This window comes from Miscanthus floridulus, chromosome 18 (assembly GCF_019320115.1).
Source record: "Miscanthus floridulus cultivar M001 chromosome 18, ASM1932011v1, whole genome shotgun sequence".
Classification (NCBI taxonomy): domain Eukaryota; kingdom Viridiplantae; phylum Streptophyta; class Magnoliopsida; order Poales; family Poaceae; genus Miscanthus; species Miscanthus floridulus.
In genome coordinates this window covers 6,298,819-6,312,502 of record NC_089597.1, presented here as the reverse complement: position 1 = coordinate 6,312,502, position 13,684 = coordinate 6,298,819, and the positions used below count along the sequence as shown (strand labels likewise).

The following is a 13,684-nucleotide window of genomic DNA, read 5'->3' as shown; positions in this document are numbered from 1 at the left end:
TGCTCGATAGCTGTGAAGGAACGAAATCAGTAATTGAATCTCATTTTTTAGAAGGAGATGAATTGTTTACCTGAGTAGCTGATGGTCTCGTTCTATGAAGTCTCTTCCCAGTAGTAGTTTTCTGGGTTGACCCTTGGATGGCCTTGCGCTTTGAATATTGATATGTCACAATTATGGGGGCAGCAGGGGTTCTCATGAATTTCTTCAATGGAGGTGCGGTTGATCCTATTCTTGCAACCGGGCATGGTGGCCGATAGTCTATGGGACGCCCCCTTCCTATCCAAGCTTGGAGGATCGAATTCAGTGTCCTGAAAAGGTCAGTTAGAACAGTTGGCAAGAGAATTCACCAAGTAATTTCTCTGAGGAGGGGACAAAAGATTACCTCACTATCAGAAACAAACTCCCCATCCAGAGCTATACATGAAGGGTGGACCAAACCACAGAAAAGATGAGAGTGCCATTCTTGCCACCAAGAGTCAAAAAGGGTGTAAGAGAAACTGACTTTGGTCCAATCATGCAAGAAAAGGGAAGGAAGATCTAATCCCAACTGAAAAACTCTAGAGGCTTCCAACACCTCACTAATATCCTCTCTTGGCCTCAGTATGTCCTTGAAGAAAAGTTGGGGGGGGGGGCAGTTAGCCGAAACCAAACTGACGAGCTACAAACGAAGGGTTGTAAAACTCATAAGTTGGAGGGTTGCCTGGAATAGAAGAACCTGTGACCATTTTACTGTGACCATGATGGAATTTGGCTGGAAGAACACAGGGCTTGATAAAGGAGTTAAAAACTGCAGCCGCTGCCTCATCTGAATAGCTGGATTCAAATCAAAATTTGAATGGGAAAGTCAGTTCATCATTCTCATCCTCATTATAAGGTAGCCAAGTCAGGACGCCTGCATCAAACCCTCTATAAAACTTTTTGAAGAGATGGCCAACATCAAAGTCAATTGTTATGGCCGATGCAGCTTCGCCGTAGCTCGTGCACTGGCGGGTTCTTCCTACTTCGCCCTTGTATTCCTCATCAAAATTAGAGGAAGGGAAGCTCAGGTCTCTGAGATCAGGCTTTATGAGCTTGTGCATGTACAAATTGAGCCACAGTTATATCAGCCACTAAGGGTCGCTGATAGTGTGCATTGGTTCATTCTTCAGCAATTGGGCGGCCACCTAGTACATCAGATGATAAGCAGCTCCTAACAGATACTTTCCAAGAGGGATATCCTTGCCTAGTGCTAGATGCTCCGCCATGAGTTTGTGATTATAGGTTGGACCACAGGATGACCCGCAGAAAATGAATTTTTCCAGCCACATGTTTAGAAAGGCCACGTATTCCCTTTCACCGACAACCAATCCATCTCCAACATGATTCAGAATGTAACTGGCCCATCCTATATAGTCTGATATTTTGGCTAATCTCTTGGAGCCAGCACTCAAATACTCGTAAGGCTACACTGATCTGGTGATTCTAAGGCCAGTCAACATGTAAACATCGGCCAGGGTGATGGTCATTGGGCCATGACAAAAAATAAAAGCATTCAGAGCGTTGGACCAGAAATAAGAAGCAGAGATCAGGAGTGAATCATTCCTCTCCATTTCGGACAACGAGAGCATCAAGCATTGATTCAGATCATAAAGCTCCCAATCTCCACCCTTCTTCTTGGATATCCTATGGAACCAATTTCTCCATCCCTTAGGCGCTTTAGGCCAGTTCCTGAAGGATGTTTCATTCCAGGAAGATGAGTCCACGGCAGAATGTTTGAAGGAGATCTGGTTGGTTTCTTGATGGATGAAATCAGATGGATCAGGGTCACCCATAGGCCTGAGGAAGTAGACATTAGGAACAACAGCTGATGGAATCAAGATTTCGTTCCTCATCTCCTAGAAATCGGATGAAATGAGTTAAAAAAAAAGAAGAAATATGGGGTAGCGGCCGATACTTGGAGAGTGGAAACTTGGAAACATACCTCAGGAACATGGTCGTTGGTCGCCATTACGGCTGGAGCTGGTTCGAATCAGACGAAGATTGCTTGGATGACGGCTTGATGGAACAGAGGATTTGCTAGGGTTTGGGGCCTTGGCGATGACGGCATCAGCTACTGAAAAGGGGGAGAAAGCAAAAGGGCCGAGTGGGTCGAAAGAGATACTATTAGGATGTTATGTAAGACTCGGGCCGGAAAGTCAGGAGTTGCGCGTATATCTCAGAATAGAATAGTTGCGGCGTGGCAAACCAAGGAATTGGAATTTTGGGATAAAATCATTTTATCCCAAAATTGGGGGACATGTGTTTACACCAAAATTTGGGAGAAGAGCGCGGGAACTCGTAGGCTTCCAAGATCATGCCAATCAAGGAATCGATTGAGTAAGGATCGATATCAGCCGATTCTGATACGGCTCTAGAATCAGGTCTCGTGGGATGATGTCAGCGGATAACGATGATGAACTATGGTTGGCGCCAGGAAACTACATATCGGACTTTGCAAAACGGGAAAGATTAGAGTCCAAGTTATCTTAAATTAGGAATGTTTTTGTTTATGCCAAAGATTGTAACGAATCGTACTCGAGTAGGATTCATGTTTAGACTTCGGGTATAAATATCAAACCCCGACAATTGTAAAGGAACAACCAATCATTCCAATATAAGTCAATTACTTTTTTTGGCTCCGGCCACCCCTTAGAAGTAGGAGTACAGTAGATCTTGGTGAGTTCTTCAGTGAGTACGGCTACATCGATCCGGTCGACCTCCACTGCTTGTCTGTAAGTACCGTCATGGTTTATACCTCTGTTCGTATGGCTGCATCGATCCGGTCGGCCCCCACTGTGACTCTGGTATAGGCTAGTTATCGACTCTTGTCTAGTTCAAGTATGGCCTATGTGATTCTGCCTCACACCCCACTGCTCAAACTAGATCAAGGTCAAGTTATCGGCTCTATCTAAGGGTGGCGTTCCTTTGGACAGATTCATTAAGTTACCGATATTGTTTATTGCTTCCATTATTTATTTAATTACAGCAATATCACTTCGCCCGATTGCGATTGATCTAGATCAGCCTTACATCTTATTTAACCCATCGTTTGTTAATCTAAATTTGATCTAATCTGCATTTTAAATGATGAGTTATGTTTTATCGGCTGTTTTGTGTCAATCTTAATCGTGCATAGCATGCGGTTAAGGCATGTTGCGTCTCGAGTAGATCTTTTATCTAGCGGAAACCGTTCCATGGCCCATTATCACGGCCTATGTGATTCTGCCTCACACCCCACTGTTAGCACCGTGGAGTGGGGATCGTTATTTAGTAGATCTATTCCTGGTAAGGCATGACCCTAACTGTGCGCTATGTCTAAATCGGCTGTTTTAGCCGATATCAAGTGCTTTCACGAACAGTTCGCATCACGAGACCGTTGAAGTAAAGATAGGTTGAAAGATGTATTAGCCCCATGATCTTATTATTGTATTACGGCCTGCATGATTCTACCTCATGCCCCACTGATATTAGTAACGAGTTAGGGTCGTCAAGTCTATTGTTGTTTCTACGGCCTGCATGATTCTGCCTCATGCCCCACTGGTCATGACGATATATGAGATCTAACATATTCATTGGATTCATCTTTATTAAATGGTTAAATGGTGTTGAATTGTTTCTTTATATAAAAAGGGATTCGGTCACTTGTAATCATTGGCTCAGTATAAACCAATCATCGTCAACATCTTATTGCCATTGATTAATATTTGTTCGAATAATGATGATTCGTGAATGACAACCGATTCTTCTTACACAACAACATGAGTTTTAACCAATTTATTCTTATGAATATGCTGGAATCGACTATTTAGTCGATCTCCTTTCATATCGGCTCTCGGAGCCGCACATTCGGGACTGTCTGGGAACACCGGCACGTTCCGCCCTTAATCACTGATAAACTTTCTCTTCTAGTTAATTGCAGGGTCAAATTGACGGGCACGTCTCGGGAGGATTGCGCAGGATCGACCATCCCTGCGCTGAAGCTAGGCGGATCGGCTCCATCGAGCGAACCCTTCCGGCTTGCTGCGTGTGTACCCGACACGGAGACGAAAATTCTGTGTCGATAGATTTATACCGACTGATACTCAGTCTTTGAAAGGGGGCTACATTGATAGGAATGAAGATGCTATGTTGGAGATCTATGGCACAGTGGATCTAGCAGGATTCAATGTATCCGAATCTTTCTTCTTTTATTTTTTGTTTTGCAGCTTACACATATAAATATCTTTTGATAAACCATTGTTGTGTAGTAGGTTCTTTTCTCTAGAAAATACTCTCAATTCAAGGTTGTAATTGATTACCTTGTGAAATGTTTTATGCCAATCCCCGTTGACTCAAAGTCATGTTAAAATTAGAGTAGTTTGACTTAAGACAAAAGTAAAATTATTTACATCTTGGAATGGAGGGAGTACCAATCAACCCAATCTAGTCCAGATGAGCACTACCCATGCAGTACGCTAGGTTGGCCCAAGGCCAAGACCCGTCTCCGTTAAAGGATTGGAAACTCAGCAAGAAAACTTGAAAATATGGAAATGATTTATAAAGGCAGGGCCTTAAGCAAGATGCTTCGGTAAAACCCATTCGAGCAGAATGACTTAAGCATGCCGCCTCTGTAAATTCATTTCCAGAGGCGAGCAACTTAAGCTATCAGCCCTTGAAAATGATATTTCTAGAGGCAGCAAGGTCCTGCCTAGCTCTATAAATAGATTTAGATTTGGAGAGGCGGTTGGGTCTGGCTCTGTAAATGGTATTTAAGTGCCTCTGTTATTCGATTTTGTAGTAATGATTTTATGTGCCTGTATAAGAGTATCTGCAGCTTACCGCGTTTTGAAAAAAAAAAAACTATGGCATTATCTATCTCCTTTTTAATGAGATAATGAAACTTTGAACATTCCGTTTTCCCTCTCCTAAATCTTTTATACTGCTATATAGATATGTATAGTAACAGAGACGTAGCTAGATTGGCATCTATGGACAAGTGTCTATTGTTGTCAAAGGATGAGGCTACATGTTTTTAAAACACATTTATTTCTGTTCATATTTTTATAGAAGACAGTGAAATTTCAACTAATTTGAGACACACCGGGATTGAGCTCCGAAGGCAGCACCAATAATGCTAGAATCTGTCTAAAGACACTTTGATCGATTAAAGTGCCCTTACTTATTTTATTCGACATGCTTTCTGCTGGTCCACACTTCGGCAAAATTTGAGTCTATGAGAAGCCATATAAAATTGTGAATCCTGCAATCAGCTGTAGCGAAAAGTTTGTTTACTTGCTCCATTAGACGAAAAAAGTAAGGCCATCCGAAATTAAAGTGCAAAAAAGCAGTGCTTTGCTTACTTTATTCGACAAGCACTGGGAAAAGTAAGGCCATCCTATGAACCCTTTTTTTAGAATGGACAGAGAGCTCCATTAACTTATGTTAATCTTAAATACCCTAGCTAGACGATGCACTACAGAGTTACATTATTAAGGCGCGTGCCTAACTTTTACATCAATAAAATTTAAAAACATTTGAAATTTAATCACACATAAAAGAATACCAGTTGGTGCTCTATCAAAATTAGAGCTGGTGACTTGAGAGCAAGAGTACTAGCATCTGTTTCCAATAATACACGACCCACTTCAGCTTCTGATGCAAAGCTCAGTGCTTCCAGATAGGCTCCAGCTTATATGCTTGGAGATCTTGGAGACTTATTGTAAATTTCCCACTCCCGCAGCAACTGCTCCACCAAGATAATCACGTATGATAAACCCCTAGCTTAGCCCCCGGACCACCGCCCCATCCCACCCCAACCACCGCCCCATCCCACCATGGTGGTCACCCCTTCCTCTTTCACCCTCCTCCCCACCCCAGCGGTGGCACGGCAGATCTAGTCGGAGGCACGGTGGGTCCGAACAGCTACGAGGCGGATCCACACCAGCTTGATCAGGGCCAAGTGACGACAGTCCAACACAGGGGTATGTTAAGTCCCCAGGTTGAGGACGCGACAGTCCGACTAACCCTCCAGCTGACTCCGAATCAACTAGGGGCTCGGGGCTATACCCATCGGATGCACTCGCGCGCACCCTCTGGCAATTAAGGATGGCTCAATGGACCTTGGATGGCCCTCCCCCGAGGAGATCTTCGCTATCAGAAGGGTGAGCCTGAGAAGGAAAAGTCGCCGTCGCTCGGGCTCAGGGGCTCGGCCAAGACATGGGGATTCCTAGCCTAAGGCGAGCCCTGGCCAAGCCACTGTCGTCCCAATCTTGGCTCGGGGCTAATGACCGTCCTAAGCCAAGACCAGAAGCCAGCTCTGGAAACTGTCAGGCATTTAGAGCCTGACAAGCGCAGAAGCACTACACCGCCATCCCGTTCCACGGCCATGAGGGCTGTCGGCCACTCCCTCAGCAGAGCCATGCCCAAGGCGTGACGCGTCAGGACAAGGAATTCCCAAAGCCCATGATGGGTGGGGGGGGGGGGTCCAAGCCCAACTGGCAGCCCCTCTGGGCAGAAGGAGGAGCTTGGCGTGTCAAATAAGCCAGGAGAAGGCTCACCTAGTGTGGGGGTATAACCCTAGGTAGCCACAGCACAAAGGGACGGTCCAGCCCATAAGATGACGACTTGCGGAGCACGGCACTGCTCGACGCACACCGCAAGGCATCAAGGCGATATCCTGAAGATTACGGTTGATCTGCTAGGATATGCCAAATATTAGATTCCTTGTAAAGATTGTGGCTTATATGATTAGACTTAGATCTAACTGACTTGTAACCCTACCCCCTAAGCTATATAAGGTGGGTAGGGGACCCCTCAAAATCATCTCATTATTCCATCCCACAAACAATACAATCCACCGAACATAGGACTAGGGTATTATGTCTCAATGACGGCCTGAACCTGTCTAAATCTTGTGTCTCGGTGCTTGTGTTTGCCATCCAGTTCCTGTTCACACGCACCTCCACCAAACAATCTACTACCGTGGGCATACCCCTTGATAAACTGCCGACCACATATCATCGACAGTTGATGCGCCAGGTAGGGGTGTGCGTGCTATTCCCATGGTGAACCAGATGGTGCGTCTTCCAAGATCTCCGTTTTCTCCTAGGCCTGACCAGTCCTTCACGGTCGGATTCATCTCCTAGGCGATCAACGCCGATGGCGATAGGGAGATCGTGGAGTCGGTACAGGATAATCCTGCGCCAATCACGCCAACCACTGCAACAACAACTCTGATCTCGGCGTCTCATTGGGCTAGGAGATCCATTGATCAATATGATCTGATCGCATCTATTGATCGGGTCACTGACGGCTTAGTCGAGTGCTTGTCTCTTGCGGAGTCGGTCTTAGATCGATCTACTGTAAGCGACCAAGCTTTCGCACTCTAGGGTCACCGTGCCGCTGTTGCTGAGCACTCTGCTCATGCATGACTTCCGAGGTGGGAAGATTCAGATCTGGTGATCATAGCAACTCCAGAGGGGCGCACAGTGTAGTGCCGACCACTTCCCATGATAGGCCTGTGCCTTGCGGATTACGAAGCCCCAGAGGTGAACATACCGAGGCCCTATCCTTTCGGACTGGCGAGTGCGGGTTCCGCTTACCAGAATGCCATGCACCATTGCTTCATCAATTCGATGGAGCACGATCACGTCAATGACCTCTTCATGATCGATCTACCTAAGGCTAATCAACCTGCACCGGTGGTAAACATGGTGGCTATCCAAGAACTCCCAAATGATTCCTTGCTCACCATCCTGGAGGAAACTCCAGATTCTTTGAAAGATTCTACCAGGACCGCCATTATCAGCTCCACTCCGCCCAGGCGTTTTCTCGAGGAGCTGTTCATGGTCAGCCACGACAGCACCTCCCATGATGGGGAGACCAATTCTCAGTGTAATGCTCATGAAGACAGGAACACCAATCGTGCTCGACGTCGTCAAGAAGATGCAGACGCCGCTACCGCCACTGCTAATGCTGGCGGAGGAGAACAGGTTGGCCCAGGCAGCAATCCATCCATCGCTCACAACCTCCAGCACGAATTCTTCATGGTTGTGACTAGGAAGTCAAGTAGACACCAAGTGCCAACCTCGCCATTGCCAATCATGAGATGGATCGACTTCCATAGACCCCAGAGGTCCTCAAAGTTAGGGCTTTGCTTAAAGCGGCCTAGGTTTAGGTCAGCCAGCTCTGCAATGAGCAAGCTCCGTCCCACTTGACGGCATCGGCCCACCCAAGTCATCACTGATCCGTGGGTTGATAGCCTCGCGGCTCCCACCGAGCAGGAGGAAGTCAGATGCATAGCTCCGTGTTACGTCGCCATGAGGGTGGCAGCCAGCATCTCCAAACAGGGCCAAGAGGCAACTATGCTGTCAACCCCAACCAGCCTCCGCGATGGACCTAGGCCGACCGCAGCAATGTCAACTAGGAGGTCAATCAACCTATCAGTGATATCCGCGAGCACCTCAACGCCCGCCATGATGCGCGTAATCGCATTGAGCGATGGCGCAATGAGCGCCATGAAGAGGAAGTTGCTCACCGATGATAGTATGACCAAGAGTTCGGCAATCCCGATGACGCTCCCCTGCTGGTCGCCCAAGCCAATGCCAACAACACTGACCTACCCATCGCCGAAGATCCCGAGGGTCTGCGTGCCTTTACAGCAAGATTACGAGCCATCCAGTGGCCTGTAGGCTTTAAGATTGCTGTGGTTGAACCCTATAATGGCCAAGCCAACCCCGAGCAATGGCTCACCTGTTACGCCATTGCTGTGTGTGCGGCTGGAGGAAGCACCAACGTCATGGCGAATTATTTGCCTATCATGCTCAAACCCACCGCAATGAACTGGCTCACAAGTCTGAGACCGGATACCATCAGATCTTGGGATGATCTCAAGAGAATGTTCATCAAGAACTACATGGCTATGTGCGAACGACCAGCTACAAGGCATGACCTAGAAAGAGTATATCAGAAGACTGGTGAACTGCTTCATAGCTACATCCGATGTTTCTCAAAAACGAGGAACCGTATCCCAAACATCAGCGAAGCCGAAGCCATCTCCGCATTTGTCCAAGGGCTATACCACCACAACGAGCTCTGCTCTAAGTTCAATCGGAAACTGCCACGGGCGATCGGCGAGATGCTCCAGACGGCCAATCAATACGCTGATGCTGAAGAAGCCAACCAGCGGCACAAAGACGATCTTGCCCGGATTCCATGCCCCGACCGTCCACTACGTCGCAATGACGACCACCACAAAGAACGGTGCAATGATGACCGCGACTGCCGCTATGATGACCGCGATCACCGCCATGATGATCGCGACCATCACTATATCGACAGGCCAAAGGGATCGAAGGCCGGGCAATTTCATCACCACCGACTAGACAACGTCATCGCCCCCGTCGAGCAGCCTCATGCTAAGCGCAACTACGACGCAGCATACGAGAAGCTCCTCAACAGACCTTGCTTGATTCATAAAAATAGCAAGCACACAATGCGGGAGTGCTTTGGCTTAGCCAAGGGCTTCCGTGATGAGCAGAATAAGATGCGCGACGACCCCATGGATGATGGCAGCAAGGATCCCGAGCGTCCTAGGGTTGCAGGCAACACCATTCAAGACCCGAGCAAGACTATCAGCACGATCTTCGGAGGACGAGCCGCCTCCGAAAACAAGATAGATCGGAAGCTCACCGCACGACGTGTCCTAGTAGGCACCTCCAACGACACCATCGCTGACCCTCGCTATTTGCCCTAGTCCGAGTATCCCATCACCTGCACCGGGGCTGATCAGTGGGCTGACATCCCTTACACAGGACGATTCCTGCTTGTGCTGGATACCATAATCTAGAAGGTGCGGTTTAGGAAGGTCCTCATTGATGGTGGGAGTGCCCTCAACATACTCTTCGCTGGGGCGCTAACTAAGTTAGGACTCTCCAAAGAATACCTCACCCCCATTGATTCTCCTTTTTGGGGGATTGTTCCTGGTAGACCGTCCCACCCTTTGGGCCAGATTGCTCTACCCGTCTAGTTCGGCACCATCGAGAATTTTTGTACTAAGTACATCAACTTCCTGGTGGCCGATTTTGACACCGCCTACCACACCATCCTTGGCCGTTCGGCTCTAGCCAAGTTCATGGCCATACCGCATTATTCATATCTGGTGCTGAAGATGCCGGTACCCAAAAGAGTTCTCACCCTGCAGGCTAATCTCGTCGTTACCTATGCTTGCAAGATGGAAAGCCTCGCCCTTGCCAAGGCGATCGACCTCGCTGCACGCATGGAGGCTTGTCTTGTCAAATCCAAGAAGGTGCCAGTGGAGGAGCAGGAGATCCCAATGCTGGAGACACCCCATGCAACTACAAAGGCAAAGGAGACCAAAGAGGTGGACCTCAACACCGGCGACAAGAACAAGACTGCCAAGATTAGGGCCAACCTCGACCCCAAATAGGAAAGCGTGCTCATCAACTTCCTACATGCCAACACTGATGTGTTTGCGTGGAAACCCATAGACATGCCAGGGGTACCACGGGAGTTGATCGAACACTCCTTGAAAGTCTTGCCGACTGCCAAGCCGATCAAGCAGAAGCTTCGACGTTTTGCGTAGGACAAGAAGGAGGCTATCAGGGTAGAAATAAACTAGCTCTTAGCTGCCGGATTCATCAAAGAGGTGTATCATCCCGAGTGGCTGGCTAACCCAGTCCTTGTACAAAAGAACAATAAAGAATGAAGGATGTGTGTTGATTACACCGATCTCAACAAACACTGCCCTAGGAATCCCTTCGGCCTGCCTTGTATTGATGAGGTCATCGATTCTACCACCGGCTATGAACTCCTTTCTTTTCTCGATTGTTATTCTGGTTATCATCAGATCTCCTTAAAGGAGGAAGACCAGATTAAGACATCATTCATTTTGCCGTTTGGCGCCTACTGCTACACCACCATGTCCTTCGGACTCAAAAACATCGGTGCCACCTATGAAAGCGCCATTCAGCATTGTCTTGCTAAGCAGATAGGGCACAACGTTGAGGCCTATATCGATGATGTCATGGTCAAGTCTAAGACTGCTGACGACCTCATCGCTGACCTCGAGGAAACATTCAAAAGCCTAAGGGAATTCCGATGGAAACTGAATCCCGCTAAGTGTATTTTTGGTGTCCCTTCTGGCATACTTTTGGGGTACATTGTCAGTGCCCACAGCATTGAAGCAAACCCCGAAAAGATTTCGGCCATCACCAATATGAAGTAGCCGACCTGTGTGAAAGACGTCCAGAAGCTTATAGGATGTATGACGGCTTTAAGTCACTTCATATCATGACTGGGCGAAAAGGGTCTTCCCATCTTCAAGATGCTCAAAGCCAGTGAGCATTTCACCTGGATAGAGGAGGTAGACAAGGCCTTTCCTGGTAACTCCTCCGGTAGCACGTCAGGATACTCACAGACTATGGGTACCTCCTCAATAGTGGTGGCTTCTAAGGCACATAGCATGGAAACTATCCTCTCAAGGTTGGGCTCACAGCGTATCACTTGGCCACTTGGGTGGGTTATCTCCACATTTCTTGGTGAACAAGATATCACTCCTTTGTGTTGGGTCAACCAATCCATTCCCAAAATAATGTCCAAGCCATTGAATCGAAGCAAGGTAAGAATGGCAAGAAAAGGAAATCCCTCAATCAGGATACTCACTCCTTGACACTTCTTTGTGCATCTAATGTTGCCCAAAGGTGAGCTATTGTCTATAGGCTCCTTATGGGGAGTCACTAGTATATCATGCTCTCGTGCAAACTTGGTGGATATGTATGAACATGTAGCACCCAAATCAAACAATGCTGAAGCTTTTGCTCCATGAACAATGAACATACCATACACCACGTCGGGGGCATCGTGTGCTTTTTCTGCCATCATGTGGTTCAATCGACCGCGGGTAGCTCCTGTGATGCACTTGTATAGAGTTCTATGAATAGGGTCCTATCTTGCAGAAGCCTGTGCAGGTGGACCAGCCTTCTTATTGGGTCAGTCAGCGACCTTGTGGCCAGGCTCGCCACATCCAAGCAAGTGAAGGGTGTGCAGCCTTCTAGGTGCTGGCACTCACAGTAGGGCGGTGCTAGTTGGTGGTGTAGGTACCACCTCCATGACTCGGTGCAGGTGCAGCTCCTTGAGTGGTGCAGGGACGAAGAATTGAGGGCACGTTTGCACATGGCTTCTGAGGTGCCAGGGTGCGGGACGAACTCTCAGTTTTGCGCTTCTTCTCTTTATAGAGGGCATCAGCCTTCAGGCGATCTCTCTCCACCTCCATGGCCTTGTTGACTATCTTCCTCAGAGTGTGGCAAGTGTGGCCAGACATACCCAACTTGATGCGGGTGTTCAGGCCCTTCTTCAAGAAATACATTTTCTTCTTCTCAATCCCAGTCTCGTTAGGTGCGTAGCGCATCATCCTGATGAAATGGTTGGCGTACTCCAGGATCCTCTGAGATTCCTGTGTGACATTGCGGAACTCTTCCACCTTCGCATCCATCACTCCCTCAGCTAAGTGGTGCTCATGAAAAGTCTTCGCAAACTCCTCCCAAGTGATGTGAAGCAGGTCGGGGTGTGTCTCACTAAAGCTATCCCACCAAGCGTGTGCGGCTCTCGTGAGCTGATGGGCGGCAACGCCTACACACTCCTCCTCAGAACAAGTGGTGTGGTCAAGCTTCTTCTTTATCTCCCTCAGCCAGTCTTCCATAGCAATGGGATCGTCAGTGCTATCAAAGGTGGGAGGCCTCAACTTCAGGAAACCCTCGAGCTTCCTCTGGAAATTGTTGGGTGGACCATCCCGACGATGTAGTAGTCCTTCAGCCAGGGTCTCCATGAGATGTGTCTGACGATCCATCACATTAGCCAAAATTGGGGGAGACGGCAGAACATTCTCCTAGACAGGTGGCTCTGGTGCTGGTGGTTCTGGGGTTGTTGGCTCTAGTGCTGGTGGTGGAACTGGGCCACCTGCTAGAAGTGGTATCTTGGGAGTAGCCTCATGAGGTCCATACTCCTCAAAGTGAAGAGGGATGTGACCAATGCGTCCTCCATGACGACCTCCTCAGCCATGGGCAGCCAGCATGGGGGAAGGAGAACGACGAAGCAGACGCTTAGAACAGCGGCACGACATCTTACTGCACAAGATACCAGGGTTAGGGTTTATTAGTTTTTTTAATTCATTTAATCTAGCCATACACTCAATCAAAGAAGCATGAACAACCATAAGATGAATTAAGACCCAATCATTCATTACATTGGTTCATTACACAGTGATATCTCTAGCAGCTACGCTAGCAGATTCACGTAGAACACTCGACTCATAGGTAGGCTCCAAAAGAGGGTCATTCTACTCTATCCTGAACCGGTGAGTCAAGCCTCCTTTGCCATGTAGGGCAACTATTGACATTTCTTAGCATCACTACCAGGATTGTGGTCCCAGGCATGGAACCAAAAATGTCTTGTTGGTATTTCTTAACGTATGCAGAAATATTACACAAGCGTACGAAATTACTGTTGTAGCATTTCACCCGGAAGCATTCAGGGTATCGTTAATTTATATTTTCCCAAAGGAATGCATGGTATAAAAGTATCTAATTGGTGCATGCACAAGATAACTTGACTGTATACTAGACCAATGTTCATAACAGGGGTAAACCAGGATATAATTTGGATAGTGTGA

At 47.6% G+C, this 13,684-nt stretch overlaps 1 protein-coding gene across 1 annotated transcript; it reads right to left on the bottom strand.

Moving 5' to 3' along the window:
• Positions 1-12,097: 12,097 nt before the first annotated feature.
• On the bottom strand, positions 12,098-12,862 carry LOC136523207 (uncharacterized). Its single transcript, XM_066516971.1, has one exon. The coding sequence runs from the start codon at positions 12,860-12,862 to the stop codon at positions 12,098-12,100; it is 765 nt and encodes a 254-aa protein (XP_066373068.1).
• Between the last annotated feature and the right edge of the window lie 822 nt (positions 12,863-13,684).

Coding starts and splice junctions, on each gene's coding strand:
- LOC136523207 (XM_066516971.1), bottom strand. CDS start 12,862: ATGGATCGTCAGACACATCTCATGGAGACCCTGGCTGAAGGACTACTA.